General features: G+C 35.9%; 1 protein-coding gene across 4 annotated transcripts in view; it reads left to right on the forward strand.

Annotated features, from left to right (window-relative positions):
• Window positions 1–4936: 4936 nt before the first annotated feature.
• Window positions 4937–18517, forward strand: part of mecp2 (methyl CpG binding protein 2) — a 41347-nt gene continuing 27766 nt past the window's right edge. Inside the window, exons 1-2 of one of the 4 annotated variants that reach the window (XM_072713066.1) lie at window positions 6611–9681; window positions 12032–12121. In XM_072713066.1, coding sequence (XP_072569167.1) covers window positions 12065–12121 — 57 coding nt within the window. In that variant the 5' untranslated portion in view covers window positions 6611–9681; window positions 12032–12064. The other 3 variants (XM_023835887.2, XM_023835885.2, XM_023835884.2) reach the window with 3 other exon arrangements.

Consider the following 18517-nt stretch of genomic DNA (forward strand, 5'->3'; position numbering starts at 1 on the left):
TTTTCAAATATTTCAAAAACATTTTTGTTGGTTGGACAGTAGTTGTTATCACCCATGTGGTCCATAAGAGGTATGATGCCATATAATTTTTGTAGACAATATTAATAAAAAAAATGTGATTATGCTGTTTGTGAATGACTTATTCTCACTATCACCCTTTGTTGGATAATCAGTATGGAAGATGAATGAATGTTCATACATTTCAAAAATTTTAAGTGTAAAAAATGTAACATGAAAAATAAACGTCCAATTCATAGCCATGCTGTCAAATAAACCTCACCTGTTTATTATACCTTTGTTAAAAATCCCAAATAATTCTTAATTTTTCATAGTCCTGTCTAGAGATATAATAGGTGGCAAATCCTTCAGCAAATATTTTCTTCGGCACCAAAAATATATTTTCGATAGTTTTGCACATTTACGTTTTTTATTTTGCTTTTTGTCGCTACCTTGTGGCGGAAATGTTATACTTCAAGTGTGACTTATAACGTTTAATTATTCACGTTTATTATATTTTATTGTTTAATTTTAACTTAGTACATGCCCAACTATATTATATTTGAAGAATAGATATGATGCTTGGAGCAAAATATTGTGTATAGAAATATTGATATTGCTAAAAGGCGCATTACTGATGTACATATTATGTACAAAAATTATTTACCCTGTGATACCTATTGTGAACGCTTATGGAACCTCCCTACAACTTTTATCTGAATGTGCATAGTCTAATAATACGCGATTTTAAAGGTGTGTTAATCAGATTGGCCACCTCAGATACCACCCCAAAATTTTTGCCACGTCATTGGCTTCTACCTCCGGGTGGTTGGCCAACAAAAGTTTGTTTATACCGAGTACATCTGAGTCCGGTGGCCTGTACTACGAAACGGGGTTACTGGCTTATCGGGGTAACTTGTTGGATTTAAGGTAGTCTGGGCAAAATGTAAGTGAGCGAATATGAAGTCCATTTAAACTGTGGTACCTTAAATCCGACAAGTTACCCCGATAAGCCAGTAACCCCGCTTCGTAGTACAGGCCACTGTATTACGATGCTGGATGCCTTGCCTAGCTGATAAGTTTGTGGATAAGCTCTGGCTTCTCGATATCACGATGTTGGTTCTCTTAGTGGAATACATCACCACGGAGCAGGTTAAGTTTCAGGATCACGAGTCTCAAACAGTGCGTGGACCTTTCAAAGTGAAAAAGTAACAAATTAGCTTTCCGAAACTCTGAAAAATGGTTTGTCCTCAATAATGCTATGACTGTGGTAAAATTGGCTGTATATTCAATATTCAGTTTGTGATATTTTTCAGTAAGCAAGCCCAGTAGTGTTTAATCACACATCTTTAATATTCACCAGCAGGGATGCACACCGATCATTTTTGCGTTCCGAGCCTTTTTGCTATGTGTGCTGAATCTTGTTAGTAGCTAAGAAAAGACAAGATCTCTGATGTAACAAGGCGTTGGTTCGGCAGTTTGACTTTATAGTGAATATCAGTTAATATTTGTTTTTTCTCAGGTACATTTAACGTTCAATAGCGGGTGGTGAATGGACACAGTGCAATTATACTAATGAAAATAAAAATAGGCCTACGTAATCTGAATTTCACGTGGTGTGCATTGTCGACCGTAGGCCATAGTCCATTTCTTAAATCAGACTTTTCTGAACATACCTATAGCCCAGCTGTCTTGTAAACATACAGTGAATGGACAGAGTACAATTATTAGTAAATACGTATAAAAACACATATGTGAAAGTTATGTGGTGTGCATTGTCGACCGTAGGCCATAGTCCATTTCTTAAATCAGACTTTTCTGAACATGCCTATAGCCCAGCTGTCTTGTAAACATACAGTGAATGGACAGAGTACAATTATTAGTAAATACGTATAAAAACACATATGTGAATTAAAGTTACGTGGTGTGCATTGTCCCCCATAGTTTAATACTTAAAGCACACTTAACGGGACATGTCTATCGCTTCGATTTATACTTATTAGTATTTGTACTTTAAACGGACATTGTGCGGTTTTTTAATAGTAACGGAAAAGTATTGCGAGGGAACACAAAATATTTCAAAAAATATTTCCCATCCTGACCTCTGAGGGGCTCCGGAAAGATGGGAAGACAAGTTTTCAAAAGTAAATAATAGGCTTACGTAATAGTGTATACATTGTAAAAATAAATAAAAAGCTGAACTGAGATAAATTAATAATAAGTTGGTATTAAAAGTAGTTTAATATTGAACAGTAAACAGGCAAAATTATTGACTGGTAAAAATTTACGTTAATTTGGAGGTGGGCGGAGGCTCATTTTTTCTGACCGACTAGCATAAGCTATATTGAGCGAATCTAGATAAATATGGTAAAATGTACATTAGAAAATATGGTAACACTTCATTTGACGGGGCACAAATTCCTAATAATAGTAATAACTCAGTTGCTACTTGAGTACAAATTATCAGCAAATCATTAACAAATGTAGTCGCTACTTGAGATAAAACATGCGTCACAATTCATAAATGATGAACAAACAGGAGATCAACGCTTTTGATGCAGCAAATTGTTGTTTCTATAATATAATAATGCAGACTTGCCGTTAGATTTCTTATGTGAGTCTGAGTCAGCCGCGACAACCCTAGAAATATAGTAACTGCTTGATAAAACATGCGTCACGGTTCATTAATGATGAATTAACATAAGATCAGTATGTAACTAAGACTTAGTTTGTGGTTAATTAATGCATAAGTAATAGTATAATACTATATTATTTGTGCCCTGTCAAAGTGTTACCGAAAATATTTTACACAGGATACACATATTTAACTTAAGTTACCGGCGCAGACTGAAGCTCTTCTGACCGGTCAGTCACATTTGGTATCTTTGCATAGTGATAGTCGCATGCGCTGACATTCAGTTTGTCGTTTACTTTGTCAGTGAGTGTCTGTTAGTTGCTGTTTTACATAGCAGGTTTGTCATAGCAGTGTTACCAGTATTACTCTCGATGAGTTAAACTGTACACCCCCCCCCCGCCCACGCAAGACGCATAGCCCGTTCTGGCGCCAGGGCTGATTAAAACCATAAATTGGTTATGTTGGTGTCCCGTGGCAGGGTTTGCTAACACCTTGGAATTTGTTCTGCAGAACTAAGTCCATAACTTTAACCACCTTAAATATCTAAAGAATCTTTTTTATTCATTATCCAAAACATCTTGGCTAATTGTCTTATTATACCGGTATGCGGTATGTTGCAATGTATGATATATATTATGTCATTCAGATTAGTCATTTTTGTTCATTTAGAGGAATATAGAATCCAGGGTTTATCCAATGCAGTTTTTCAATTCAATTTATCAACCTTTCACAACAGTCACCCCAAGGCACCTTACATGGGTAGGTTGTGATGCATTCCTGCATAATTTTGTTTCCTATAAATTCAGGTATAATAGTTTGGTGGTTTGCTTAGAGCAGTTGACTATGTAGCCTTAAATTTTGTAAATGAACTCAAGAAGATGTTCTGTTTATTTGTCATGGTTAATGCTAGCCTACTACCTTAAAGGTTATGCCAAATAGGAGACTGAACATCAACAATTATGTGTGCATTTAGCCTATTAATTCACATTTTAGCCTGTTATTAGTAGAATATTAATGCATATAAAAATTCCACACACATTGTGGACACCTCTAGATATACCTATGTCACACTTGGGTTACCCCAGTTAAAAATTCCTAGAACCATCTCTAAGTTCAATACAGAGGTTGGCTACTTGAAGTAGTGATAGACAAATCTTTGTATGGTATGGTTGTTGAAATTACAATATGCTCTCTCAATGAAAATGAATAAAAATTCTAAAGGAAGGAGAACTTCTTCGAATGGTCAGTAATTAAGTAATTGTACACAAAACAATACACTGTCGCTCATCTGATGGGGCAACTGGTTATGAGAGCTTGTTAAACAGAAAAGAATCTGCTGTAGGTTATAAAGTCATAGAATCAAGTCAGACTATTGAATAATGTATTCATATTAAAGATAACATTGAAGGAAAGGAAGTAAATAGAGTGTGGATGGTACTACTGCGTTATTTTTCAGTGTTGTGGGTTTGAATCCTGGGTATGTGAGTTTGTTCCCCATGTCATGCAGGTTTCCTGCCAAAGACATGTAGTTTGGTGACCTAGTGAATGCATGTGTGTGGTTTGTGATCATTCTATCCCCAGCCTTGTGCCCTGTATGGCCTGGGATAGGCTCTAGGCAATTTCTGTGACCCTCTATTGGGTAAATGGGTGGAAGTGAAAAAGCCTTACTTGCATTTAATTAGTAAAAGTTCTATACACAATTTCTGTATGACTAAATTGCAATTACACTTGCAGAAAATAGGACATTTTCACAAGTAAAGTTCAGAAGTGGGAACTGGCTGCTTTATGGCATACTGTAACCTTTATGCATCTTTTTAAGTATTGCTACAGTAGAAGGAAATCATCTTCATATGGTCGGTAAAGTAATTGTACTTAAAAGTAGCACAAACGTACACAATCATTAAAACCATTTATCATTATATCATATCGATGTCTGAGAAGATCCAACGGGATTGTCTCGATTGGTCCAGAGAATCAATGTGACCTGTGTAAGCCTATGAGATTCTAGTGCGTTGTTTTCGAAAAATATTGCCTCCTAATTTGGTGATAAAAAATAATTTCTACCAGTGGGATTTTCTACAGCCTACCAACTCCGGCGCAAGATTGACGTACAATTTATATTTTGCGGCCAATGACAGTTACACAAAGCATCAACGACGTTCCGTAAAGCCAATCGACATGTATCAATTTACTCTTTGTAGGCGGAGAATGCCGGGGATCCTTTTCGGATGAAAACGATTTCGCAGTTGCTTTCTTGTTCTCGCGGGGTTTCAGCGCGCTTGCTTGAAGAGGAGCTCTCGCGCGACTGCTTCCGAGCGGAGACGGCGTGTGTTAGGAGGGCGGCGAAGGGAGGGGGGTGCCCGCAAAAGATGTGTAGTGAAATTATTTATTTATTTAAATAAAAAAAATGGCCGCCGCAGAGAGCGGAGAGGAGAGACTGTAAGTGTGAATTAGCTACATAAGGTCTCATTTGAGTGTCTGCGCTGATTCGAGGTGCTCGCTGTACACACGCGAGTGTTTAATCTTGTCTTTTAAATTATTGTACATTTATTGTTAGCCGGTGTAGAGAGGCGGGGAGAATACGTCAGAGTATTTTCTCCCGCTTTAACATTTCAGTGGGATGAGAAGAAAATTAATTTGCGCGTTTGGTGGGAGGAGGTGTGTTTGTCTGTGTCATTTTCTGACGTTTCTGAAAACTCCTTTGCTTTGTAGCCAGCTAAAGTTGCAGTAATTAGTACATTATTAGTGAATGATTTGTTTCCTTTTCTAGTTTTTATACTTCATGCTTTCTTTCCTAGGCTGCTTCCACACCCCTTTGTAAGCAGATTTTAAATTCAGCTTCGCGAGCTGCCTGGCTAGGCAGCTAACTTGTAGCCTGCTGACTAGATAGTTATTTCGTTCTTAAAGTAACGCAGTGAAAGAAACCAGTTCGTCTTCATTTTCCCTGAATATCATCTTTTTCTGACATTTCGGGAGACCTGTGCAGGATTTGATGTCTCGTCTTTTTTTTCTAATTCGGGATGTAGCGAGCTAGCTTGCTGTATAATTTGGCAGCCTCATACATTGCGTAATGACTGTATTTTTATTATTTAAGGAAAATAGGTGTCAGATTGGATATTTTTTAAATTAAATTTTTGTCTTTGTTGCGTAGTTTTTATGTGTTTTGCTATGAAGAAACGTATAAGTGTATTTAAATCTAACGTGCGACTTTGTATGAGGTGCGTATGAGGTATCTAAGCTAGCGCTAAGTTACACTCATGTGTTTCCTTAAAAAGGTTAATCTGGAAAACTCCGTAACGTTATTTTATCAAATCTACGAGTTATAGCTCAGGATATGTATATTTCTGTTTCTGGAGTTCGCAATAATATGTTAAAGACACCTCGCATCCCTCGCGGATACACGGATAGGCTTGTTGCGTCATTTGTTGTGCTTGGGGAAAGACTGGAGGTTGACATCTTTATGCATATAAAATTGTTTTAACATCATGGACTTGCTAATGTATGTGCATGCTTAGGTGTGTTTATTAATTCTTTGATAAAAAAATGACCAATTTTCTGCCCTTGGACGTGGTCTCCGCTAGCTATTTGGCGTATGAAAATGATCAGTGTCTTCTAGGTACACCGTGTGATTTACATTACCAAATTGGAAAAAAAAATTAAATGACAATTTATACTGACGCGATTTTTTAAACGCTACGTATACGGTTATTCGCAGTGATCAAAAGCAAGATTTCCCTAAAGAAATGGTCTGTAATCGGGATGCAGACGAATACATTAATGTGAGTTAGCCCTGAACGTTTTAGCGTGACAGGCACCGCACTCGCATTGCTGTCTATAAGTGCGTCACTGTTGGTGTGGGGGGGGGGGTATGTGGGGGGGAGAGTGTTTTTGGGAATTGCGTGTCTTCGCTTGGGATCTAGTTGAGCTGTATAATTGGGACTTAATACGGTGAGTTGAAATATATGCATAAAAATCTTTATGAAAAGAAAGCTTTGGTTGTTTAGTTATCCAAATTTAAAAGCTATTGATGAGAATGAAGGATTTGTCTGCTGTATTTGATGGATATTAGTTTATTAAGTATTGTTTAATTTTTAAAAAGTTTTCAGTCTTTTATACTGGAGGAACTAAGTTTGAGTTTGTATGAGATTTGTCTGGCTTCAAAAGAAATATCTTGCTTCAAAGTAACATGGAACAAATGCCATGCTGCTGTAAGTGTGATATGTGCTCTCCTGCTGATTTCTTACATTTTAAGAATATAACACAGTTTCCTCCCCTACCATACATTCCTGGAATGTACACCTTTTAGCTACAATGTTGTGAGGTGGGCTGCACTACTTACCTTTTTCGTAGAACCTGTGTAAATTAATATCTGAAGTTGATTTGAAACACAGGAAATGGTGACTATGACATAATTCACCCCGAACTGTTCAGAAGTAACACACCAACCTACGTCTGAACTAAGGCACTATGCTTAGTTTTTGCAATTTTTGGAAGAAAAAGGCATTACATTACAATAGATTTCTGGTACAGGGTATATACAGAGGTCCTCTGCTGGTTGGATTTGACCAGGGATGAATCCTGTCATATATTTATATCATAATAAAGGCCAATGTTTAACATAGGAAAAGTAAAGCTAGACACAAAAATGATCATTATTAGCATACATTTTGTTATGGAGTTAAATGGAAATAATCACATCCGATGAAATCCAAACATTCAGTGATTTACATATCAGTTGGTTGAAATTTGGAAACTTAACCTCCCCCAGGACCTTGAAATGTTATCAGTTAAAGGGAGTGGGGTTGAGTAGCTCTCCCTCTATAGCATCCTTGCCTTGATCACAAAAATAGAGGAATAGATGTCGAGGCAACATAACGTGTGGCTGCTCGAGCAGAACACTTTACACTGCATCTCAAAATGTGTCATACGGTGAATCTTGCTTGCTTGCCTACTTGAGTGGTTTCTCACAACTGCTGACTGATCTTAAAATGATTTATCTACCATTTCCCTTTATCAACCTTTGATAACCATTTTTTTGCTGCATACTGATCATTCCTCTCCCAAACTGTCTTGTCTATTGATTAAAAAATGGCCAATGGCAAATTTGACATTTCATAGTCAAACTATGAAGGAACTTTCTTGACTTATGTCACATGTTAGGCCTAAATATAGGCCTGTACTTAATAAAATTCTGCAAAAGAGGGTCATTAATCCACCAGTGTTTTTAAATGTCTGCATAATTAATTGTAAGGAAAATGTATTTTTTGGTGTTTAAATTGGTGCATAATCCTTATTGTGGTGTTACCACTCAGGACCATTTTAACTTGAACTCTGCCTTTGGGCCCTGGATGTTTGATACAGTCGGTGACTTGTTTTAACCTATGACAGTTGTGAAGGCTGACCCTGTGAGCTCACCTTTGGATGAAAATCTTTTTTTTCTCCTCCAAATACTCCCGAATAATGAGCTGTGGTTACTAAATATTTTGCTGCTGCTTTTTAAAATTTTTTTTTTATTATTATTTCCTTTTTTGTGTGTGACACACCTTCTCTGAAATGTATTGCGTGGTTGTCATGATTGGCCTTTAATTTGTTAAATATATACACAATTAACTAAAGGCCATGTTTTGTAAGCAGTATTATTTTTTTTGAGCTTTCTCTGTGTTGAAGTTTCAAATTTCTGTGGGACAAACAGAAGTGGAACAAAAATTCAGAAAAAGTGAATAAAGTGGAGCAAATTTCTGATTCAAATATCACCACTGTATCCTAACTAGAGCTTTCGTGATTACTCGATTTAACTCGATTACGTGATTATTAAAAAGCCTTGATTAAAATTTTCCTTCTCGATTACTCTGCAATATGGTGGAAGGAAGATGATGCATAGAGATGAGGATCCAAATAATGACCGAAAGCATCATTTATGTAGAAGCATTTTACATTAAAAGTGAATGAAAATGCAGTCATCTGTCAGTATTTCAAAGCAGAACTTAAATATCACCACAGCATGACTGCGATGCAAATACACAGTAAAAGAAGACCTAAATGTTTGAGGGACATTCAATAATGCAAGGTTAGATATGAGATATCTTACATTTCGCCTCTCAGAGTAGCCTAGCATGCCTTTATCACCACTTCGACTGAAATTATTTTGTTTAATTTACTTTTTACAAATCCCGTATGTCAAAATAGTCGCTGCTTAAACAAAGGTTAGACCCTTCTAGCTGCATCATTTTACATAGTATGGTACATATAACCAATTAGAATTATTTTTTGTGAACACATTGTGTGTTAGGGCTGAACAAAACTGGAAAAAGTTCACATTGCTATATTTCTAGTGTTTGCGATATTTAGCAGTTGAAAATTTGAAAAGTCTGTCATAAGTTGGTGGTGCCGTGCTTTGTGCTAGCAGATATAAAGCAGTGCTGACAAAACTTACTTCTGCTCAATATTGTTTGTATGGAATACAAAATATTTCCATATAGTGGAAAGACTTTTTTTATGACCAGTTCGTTTTCGCCTTTTGACTTGTTTAATTTCTCAAATGTGCCACAAGATCTATGAGTAAGTTCAACAGCAAGAATGGGAATGATAATGATTGTCTTGGGGAGCTCATGCAGAGTTCATTCAAAAGCAGTGGTGGTAAACTTCTTTATTTATTAATTTTTAAAGCATACCCTGGATAATGTTGAAAAGGAACCATCATTAAAATTGCAAAGCTTGCTAAGTTATGTTTCATCAGACTGAGTAAAAATATTTCAGCACATTTTATTGATGATGTGAACCCAGCAGACTCTTGTGGTCCTTGCCATGTGACAGTTGCATGTGCATGGAATGCCATGTCGATATTAACATTGCACCATGTGCATGTCTATAAAATGAGGACAGTATAGTGGCGCAGTGGGTAGCACTGTCGCCACACACCGCCATGTTGTGTGTGTGTGTGTGGAGTTTGTATGTTCACTCTGTATGCGTGACTTTTCAGTGGATCCTCTGGTTTTCCTCCACTGTCCAAAAACATGCAGCTAAAATGATTTGGAGTGCCTAAACTGCTGGTATGTATGACTGAGTGTGCACTGTGCAATGGATGATTTGTCCCTGCCTTGTGCTAGCCTAATTATATTATAATTTAGTTATAGTATATTATGATATATAAACAACTACTTGATGAATCCTCAGATTAATCTGTAGCTTACTCAGTTATTGATAAATTTGATAATGACAGCTCTACACCTAAACCTTATTTTAAGATCTGTCTATTTCAGACTTCTCCTTGAGTATTTGTCATAAAATACTGAATTACAGTAGCTTTACTAGAGGTGGAATATGATGAAGGATACCCCACTATGAAGTATCATTGTGCAAAATAAATAAAGCAAAGCTATTAACTTTGTTTTATAATGATCGTTATACAGACATTTTACCTGAGTGGTTTAGTGTTTTTAAATTCTATATTTTTAAAACATTTAGTTTGATCCAAAGAAGTCTACAATAAGTGGTGTAGTTTATGGTAATTATTTTGTGATGGAATTGTTGGTGCTTGTTGAAGTGAGGAAAAAAATTATTTTAAATCAGCAAAATATTTTGAATTCTGGAACCTTTGGTCTGACAATGAAAGATTTTTTTATTATTAAAAAATCTTTAAATGTTTAAAATGCTTATCTAGATAATAGCTACACGTCAGTGCTTTATCCCACCTTGGCATAATAACAAAACTAATTAATTTGGCTTGTTTTTGTGCTGGGACTGGGTAATGATTTTAAGAAGCAACAGTCAATATATTTCAAAGACCTGTTGCTGGGTTTTAAAGAGTTTTCTTTAAATATTCACAGTAGTCATGAATGGCTGTTGACAATGTTGGAGTAGCTTCATATAGTAGTTTACTTATGTGATGCTTTTGAGAAGCTCTCTCTGATTTTTACTTGTAATGTTAACTTCCTTTTTTTATTACTGTTCTGATTGAATGCTTTTGTGGCAATTGTCATAGTTGGGCCTGTATAATACCTAAATAAAACTTCATTTTTGCTCTCAAACTGACCTGACTTGACCTGTCTCAAACCATCAGGTTTATTGCAGGTTTATTTTCATAGTACCAGTGTTCATTTAATAAACAATCAGGTCTGACATGCATTTTTAAAAATTAATTGTAGTGATTTCCCATCTGTTTCATAAAAATTTTAACCTGATGGTAGATTGCAGCACATTAATTTATTTAGTAGTAGTTTTTTGTTCAAAGTGATGTGCAAGTTACTACACACATTTTGTACATCCAAACTGTTTAAAAATATTGAGGTTGCTATATAATGTTGTGCATGGTTTTTCTGACCATGAATACACATTACCAGCAAATCACTGTTAAAATGCTGTTATTAATGCATGTATTTTTTTTTCTGGACTATGAAATCTATGCACCTAACACACCTCCACCAGGTACTTGGTGTTCCTACTTGTTTGATTGTTTGGTTCAGGTGTGCTTGGAGGGTGCAAAAATGTAGGCTGCTGGAGGCCCCCACAGACTGGGTTGATAATCAGTGTTGTACACTCTTTTTAAGGATTTCCGTAAAAGTCTTATTTCCAGAGTAACACAATTAGATCTAGTTGAGTCCCGATGCTTGTATTATTGTATTTTAAATGTCAATTATATGGCTAAGCTTTTACAGAACTTACACTACTATGCTAAAAATATTTATTCCTAGTGATTTTTAATGTTGAGGACCTTCACATCAGTGCATTGCTTATGCATAATTCCTACTTTTTTATGCATAGATACAGACTGTACTGAATTACGACTCGGTTCTGTTCTGATTTTATGTCGAAATTGACGTATGTTGCAATAGGGCAATCGCACTGACTTTTGAGCATTAAACAGAGATGTGCGTGAGGTGGGGATGATCTCATTGCCGTACAGTACTTTTCTGCGGCACCTATCATATGGCACGCAGCATGCAGTAGGTAGAGTAGTATTGCTAGTTGTACAACCTCCAACTTTTTTGCATAAATTTGTTCAACTTTATTTATTTGGTTGGTTGGTTGCTTGATGGCTTATTAATTAATTTAAAAACCTGTACGTGTGTATCATTGTAAGTCGCATAGGTTGTGAGTTAGGGACAGTCTGTAGGAGTAATAAGAGTAATCCTGCTTTGCCCTTCATTCTTATGTACTCTGCCAATATGTCGTCAGTGAGGATTAAATGGGTATCACTGCATGTAAAATCTGTTTTCATTTGTCAGTTATATTTTCTCAGGCACTGATTGGTCACAATATATTAAGTTCAAACATCCAAAATGTCTTCATTATCAGTCCTGTAGCTAGAAATATGGGAATATGGAATTATTCTATCAAGATGCACTCCCATCCATCCATCCATTCAGTTTCTGAAACGGCTTGTCCTATTCGGGGTTGCAGAGGCTACGGGCACAAGGCAGGGAACAACCCAGGATGGGGCGCCAACCCATCACAGGGCACACTCACACACCATTCCAAGATACTTTAAAGGTACAAGGATTGTAAGATCAATAAATTGTATTATTTATGGCAATTATCTCAAGCTTTCACACACATGCCAAATTATGACTTGTATGAATTATTTTGTATGTTGATTTATTAATATTCTGTGTTTAATTTTTAATTTTGCATTTCAGGTGACACACCAAACATTTTAAAGCTATGTGGCCTTATACCTTCTCTACCTGATATTTATTCCTTTTTTATCACCATATTGCCGGCATAACATTCTTATTATGAAGATACTCACCAGGCAGATATGGCAGTGTACTTCACACTCTACAGGTTATGTCATGCAGGGCAGAAGTTGCTGATGCCCAGTGGAGCAGCATAGTTGACTACTGCCAACCAGCAGGTGCCTTATGAGTCTGTAGAAAGCACTTGTGCAGTGACCAGCTGAGAGATACTGGAAGGGTGAACTAACCGTCCCATGTGTAATGATGACACATGAAAACTTCTGGCTAACGGAGCACAAGCAAGATGTGTGGCCTGTAGAAGTCACTATTTATTGAGGCTGACACTTGGCACTCATTTTGGTGTGTACTGTGAAAGCCGCTCTTTATAAGCCGATACTTTCATTACATGTTTAGGCCTTTAAAGGTAAATGATAAATTTACCATACATGCAGTGACGCATGGGAGAATAGTGCCTATGAATTAAGCCACATCCTTTCCACGAAATAATCCGGGTTGTAAAGCTTTCTGCTGCGTAAAGGGTTTTCAGTTTTCTTTTTTGATGTTCTTTTTGTGCATGCCTGTATAGCGGTATATGGTGTTTCGTAACCACATTTAGGTTTGTATGTGCTTAGTGCTTTGTGTAGATGGGCATACAAGACCACTGAATAAAGTTTTGTTAACTTGTTTTGTGTTCTTATTTCTGTAACTCAAGGGAATGTAATTAATTGAATCCAAATTCATTAATTACATTACATTAATGACATGAGAACTTTCCTGCATTGGTTGTCTGTTAGTTGTTTTTCAGTAAAGGTTTGACAACAGTGGTCACAATTTCTTTGTGAAAAACAAAATCTTTTCCTTCTGTTGCTACTGCTGAGTTTTTTGCCATAATCTGCACTCTTTTCCAAAAATTTTAAGAGAATTAGGACAATATATGCTATTATGGAGGGGTACAAAGGGATCTGTTCACCTAGTGCAAATGTCACAAAATGAGGTTGAACAGTTGACCATATTAATTTAAATGACAATTTGGAAAATGTGATGGATGAAGATTTGAAACCAGAAATATGTTGGCATTTAGCAGATTCTGGTATAATCACAAGCGAAATCTCTCTTGAATATGCAACCAGATCAATTTGTTTTTGTACAACAAAGGTCAGTTCTCTGTTCCATGTGATTATGGGCAGTGTAACATGCAGTGGATAACAATGGACTCTAAGCAAACAGGCTATGATTAAACATAAGGAATAAAGCAAGTTTCAACATTTTATTAAGCTATGGTGAACACTTGTGATTTTGTGTATGTAATAAAGATGGCTTTTAATTTAATTTGCAAAGTATGTTTTTTGAAATATTTCAAATGTTATTAGTTACTTATCACTAGGTTGGTTTCCTGGTGATATTGATATTATGTCATTATTCATGAACGTTTCTCCATTGACATTATTTTAAAATATAAATTAGAATTTGATTTGTTACATTAGTTCATACTTGCTCACTTGAAGACGATTGTTATAAATTAATTTTATAATTCGCTATAAAATTATATTGCTGTTTCATGCATTTTTATGATTTCCTTTTTCTTTTATTGTGTTTTGTTAATTCTGGTGAAAAGTGAGCATTTGCCACTAATTTTCTATGAATGACTGACAAGTCTTTTTAAGGATGTCATTACAGACCTCTGGCAGTTGCCTTACAGAAACTGAATTTAAATGTTCAGTTAATTTTGCCATTAGCAATGGCATATTACAGATACAAAGGAATGAATTAAAAGCAATGTTTATGAGAGCTGACTTGAATTTTTTTAAATAGATGTTTATGTTCCTCATTGATTCTTCTGCAGAATCCTTTATAGTTTTGTTATATGCATAATAAGTATTGATTTGCTTTAGATACTCATTGCATTTTTTTTGTTTTAAAGAAATTCTAATTGATCATGAGAAAACAATACCATTTGTGGTTGTAAATATTGCTTCCATTAACTTCCATGGAAATTTAGTGCTTTGTTGTTATTAGGCATCCATGTACTCCTGTGTGTATGTGTGTTTGTGTAACTATCTTTTGGTGAGGTTTACGACAGTTGAATCATTACCCAGTAAACCATTATATATTTTATTAATCTCACGTTACCCCTACAGCTCCTATGAAGGCAACCATGTTATCATCAATAGTTGTGCTATGCTGAATCACAGTATCTTCAAACCATGGGGAAAAATTGCAACCATTAAATATAAAAGAGGGGTCTAAAGCCCATATCCCTGTACTGGTACAGTTACACGTATCATTACCTGTTCTATTATACCTGTGCCTTTTCCAAAACTAATTGTATAAATTCAGGATAAAGATTTATTGATGGATGTATTTGGGGGGAAAATGAACTTAAACTGATTACAGTAATTATTAAGAGTATGATGTTAAGCCAGTTGTGACCACTGGTGTTAGGCCTTCACTTTCTGATGGGTGTGGGTTTGTGCAAGCAGTTTTATTTGTTTTAGCCTTTTTTACACTTAGGTTTTTTTAAGCATTTATACATTTTTTTAAACCTTACTGGTTACAAGAGAAAATCATCTGCGATGTTCTGCTGCCTGTCTAATGGTTAGTGAATGTCTGATAAAACCATGAAATGTAGATATCATGAAATGTAGATATCAATTGATCTTATCATATAAGATCAATTGAACTTGCACACGTAGGATGTCTTTCAAAGGATTCAAGGCCTCATAGGAACTGTTGCATAACTAATATGGATATCATTACGAAAAATGATTCCCTGCATACTCCTCCTTTTTTTTAATTTTTTTAAAACGTCCACTTGTCCTTTTGTGAAAACTTAAAATAGACATTTTAATGGATGGTTGTAAAGGCAGGTGGCGATAATAAAATTTATTTCATTGTTTATCTGTCAGTTAAAGTTTGTTGAATGAACAGTAGCTTTTTGGCTTGGTTTGGCAGTGTAACTAGTGTGGGTGTGGACACCACCCCTGTTGTCTTAGGTGCCATTAATTACTTTGAATTGCCTTTAAATTCAGCTTGTGTTTTGGAAAAAAGGAAATGATATGATTAAGGATGCATGGATAAAGTCAAAATGTTACTTAATTCTTAAATAAGGTAATGATATATTAACTTATAATAACATTCACAATTCAGTTTTCCAGCTGTCATTCAAAATTCTGCTATCGCCAAATAAGTATCCAGTAATGTGCTAAATATATTAAAAATGAAATGGCAGGAAAATGGCATTTTACTGGCAGCTTTGCAAACAATTCAGAGAAGTTGCTGATACTGTGGGCAGTATTTATTCCCTCGCCATCTTGAACTTTTGAACAAATATTTTTCATTGATTCAAATTAAACCTTTACTAGAGCAAAACCAAAAGCAGCAGTGTTTGTCCACCATAAATATTTGCACATTTGAAACCATTTCTCCATACTCTTTAAGGCTCTTCTAGTTTTTTTTATTTATTACTTTTATTTTCCAGTTATTCATTAGTGTGTGTGTGTGTGTGTGTGTCTGTCTCACACACACAATCTCATATTTTGATGTAAACAGTAAAATCCCATTATAGTGGACTTTCTTATAACGGAATATCGTCTATAATGGACGAGGTCCGCTGGTCCCGGCTCTGCGCCTTTAAGAACATGCAGAAAAAGCATTGGATATAACGGACTCGCATATACCAGAATTTTGCTTATAACAGACAAACAATTTGGTCCCCGGGGCCACTATTAGCTGTAGTTTTGTTCGGCTATAACGGACATGCAGGCTCCGCCTACAAGGCATGTGGCGTGACGGTGATATCCAGCGCAGATACTTAGTCGGGATTATTAATAGTCACGCATCTGCTCAGGTAAAGTTGGATTACTACATGTACAATATAATAATCTGTACCACAAGTGTGTCTGCTGAGGTGTGGCATGAGTAAATGGTGTCCTGTAGTTGTGTTCTGGGCATATAGCAACTCTGGATATAACGGACTGTTTTGCCAGGTCCCTTGAAGTCCGTTATAACAGGATTTTACTGTAGCAGAGAAATATGCTGTCTCAGTTATGCAGATAAATTCAGAGTGGTCTCCAGAGATCTAATTCATGTACAGTGCTGCTCGTTCAAGGCCGTGTATATTTATTCTAGATTTACCATTACCATGTATGCAACTGTAGGCTTATAATAATATGGCATGCATTTGTATCTGATTGTATAACAAGTCGTTGAGCTGCATCTTTAGGGTTTGTCGGCAGGCCTAATGTTATTTAAATAATAGTTACCATTGAAGGTTCTTGATTAATTATCCATGTAAGGGTAAATTACAGGTTCTTTGCAAAACAATCCATTTCTCATTGATCTTTCATTCTGAATGATTATTTTAAAGACCCTTTAATGGCAGATGAAGTGTTGCTTTTCAGATACATTTTTTTTTATTTGTTTCTAGAACAAATGCACAAGATTTTAATATAATAAGGATGTCACTTTCAGGCTTGAAGGGAGAGCAGAATATAAAAATGTTTTCTGATTTTATTGATATTGATAGTGTTAAAATTAGTAAGAAGTATTTACCCTGGTTGCAAATTACTTATGAATCAGTCCAACAAATACAGTGTATGTATGTTCTGTGAATAATGTTATGGTAATGGGGAGCCTTTTTAGAGGCTTTTAATGAACCAGATTTTAGTGATGTGCTAGAAACTTTGTCCTGCAGTGTGATCTACGTGATCCAGGTATACTACAAGATCCTTAGGTGCTAGCAGTATGTACAAAGGGGCTCACAAGTGAGACCTGAATATATTAAGCACTGACCTTCTCTCAGCACTCACTCACCTCCTGTCTTAAACCTTGATAAGATGAACTGCAGTCACAGACTTGGAAAAAGCCATATATAATAAGACTGGAACGTTGCAAATTAACCAACAAAAAGCCATGAACTACATTAGCTGCTTGAGTTGCATAGTGGTACCATTTCAAGTTTTCTACTCCAGGTTGCATGTGTGTTTATTGAATTAACTTGATCACAGTAAATTTTCTTATGTAACAGGAGAACAGTGTGGTTTACTTACTTAACCCTAAAAATAAAAGTGAATGGGACATTAGCATAATTAATAAACTCTCTGAATTTTCCCCTGTTATTACAATTGGTGCAACAGTCAGTTTTATAAACCAATAGGATCAGGTCATCAAGGTGTCGTATAGGGCATCACTGGGCTAACTGGCATGTTTTACTTAACTTGAAGATCCACCTGTATGTCCTGCATGAAAAGTTTCTTTAACTGTTAAGCACATTTTATTGTATTGTCCTTCTTTCAAATCTCTTTGGTGCATTTACCATTTTATGGACTCTGTAACAGAGGTTTTTGGTAAAGTCAAGCCAGAGGCTTTTTAGAAATTTTCTAACTGAAAACTAATCTTAAGCATCACATTTAGATACATTCATAAATAACTGCAAAATGCATTTTTACCACTTTTATTGTTCTCTCTGTTTTACGATTTATATACTCTAGCCATAAATATGGCCCTAGTTGCAGGTATGACATTAAAAGTCAACATAACTTCTAACCCAGTCCTAAAACAATATGAAATCCGCAATCACTGTAATTCCTTATATATTATTGCTGAACTGTTTGTTTATTTGAGATTGGGGAGTACTGGTGATGTATCCACTGCAGGTTGAATTTTACATTGAGGCTATTTAATTTGTAGTAAACTTTAAGTGGCCTTTCTGTCAATGTCCTGTGTGTATGCATATGTACAAGGAGTACATGCAGCATGTGAACTGGGGGACAGCTACGTCCGGTGTTTATCAGACAAAGGTAGAAACACATTCCTTTTCCCCTGCTCACCATTGAATCCACAAACTGGAAATGTGTTTTGTCAACCTTGTCAGTGTGACATGTTGTAGTTACATTGTCTCCAATCTGTGTGTTCTGTTCTGTTGCAGCCTAACTGCAAGGTCAGTCAGTATAACTGCAGGTCTGTTGTGGTCCTCATTGTCCACATGTGAAGAATAATTTTAATGGGGATTTTTTTTTTTATCACAGCCTTCCAGCATTTATGTACATTGGAGCAATAATTATTAGTGACTGTTATCTCTAGCATTTTGTCCCCTTTGGGCAGCATGATGGCTAATTGGTTAGGTTGATTGGTGTCTATTAAATTGCCCATAGTGTATGACTGTGCTCCAAACCCCTCCCCCCCCCTTCTTGGGTTGCTTAAAGTGCTTAAA

The sequence above is a fragment of the Paramormyrops kingsleyae genome, chromosome 6 (genome assembly GCF_048594095.1).
Source record: "Paramormyrops kingsleyae isolate MSU_618 chromosome 6, PKINGS_0.4, whole genome shotgun sequence".
Lineage (NCBI taxonomy): Eukaryota > Metazoa > Chordata > Actinopteri > Osteoglossiformes > Mormyridae > Paramormyrops > Paramormyrops kingsleyae.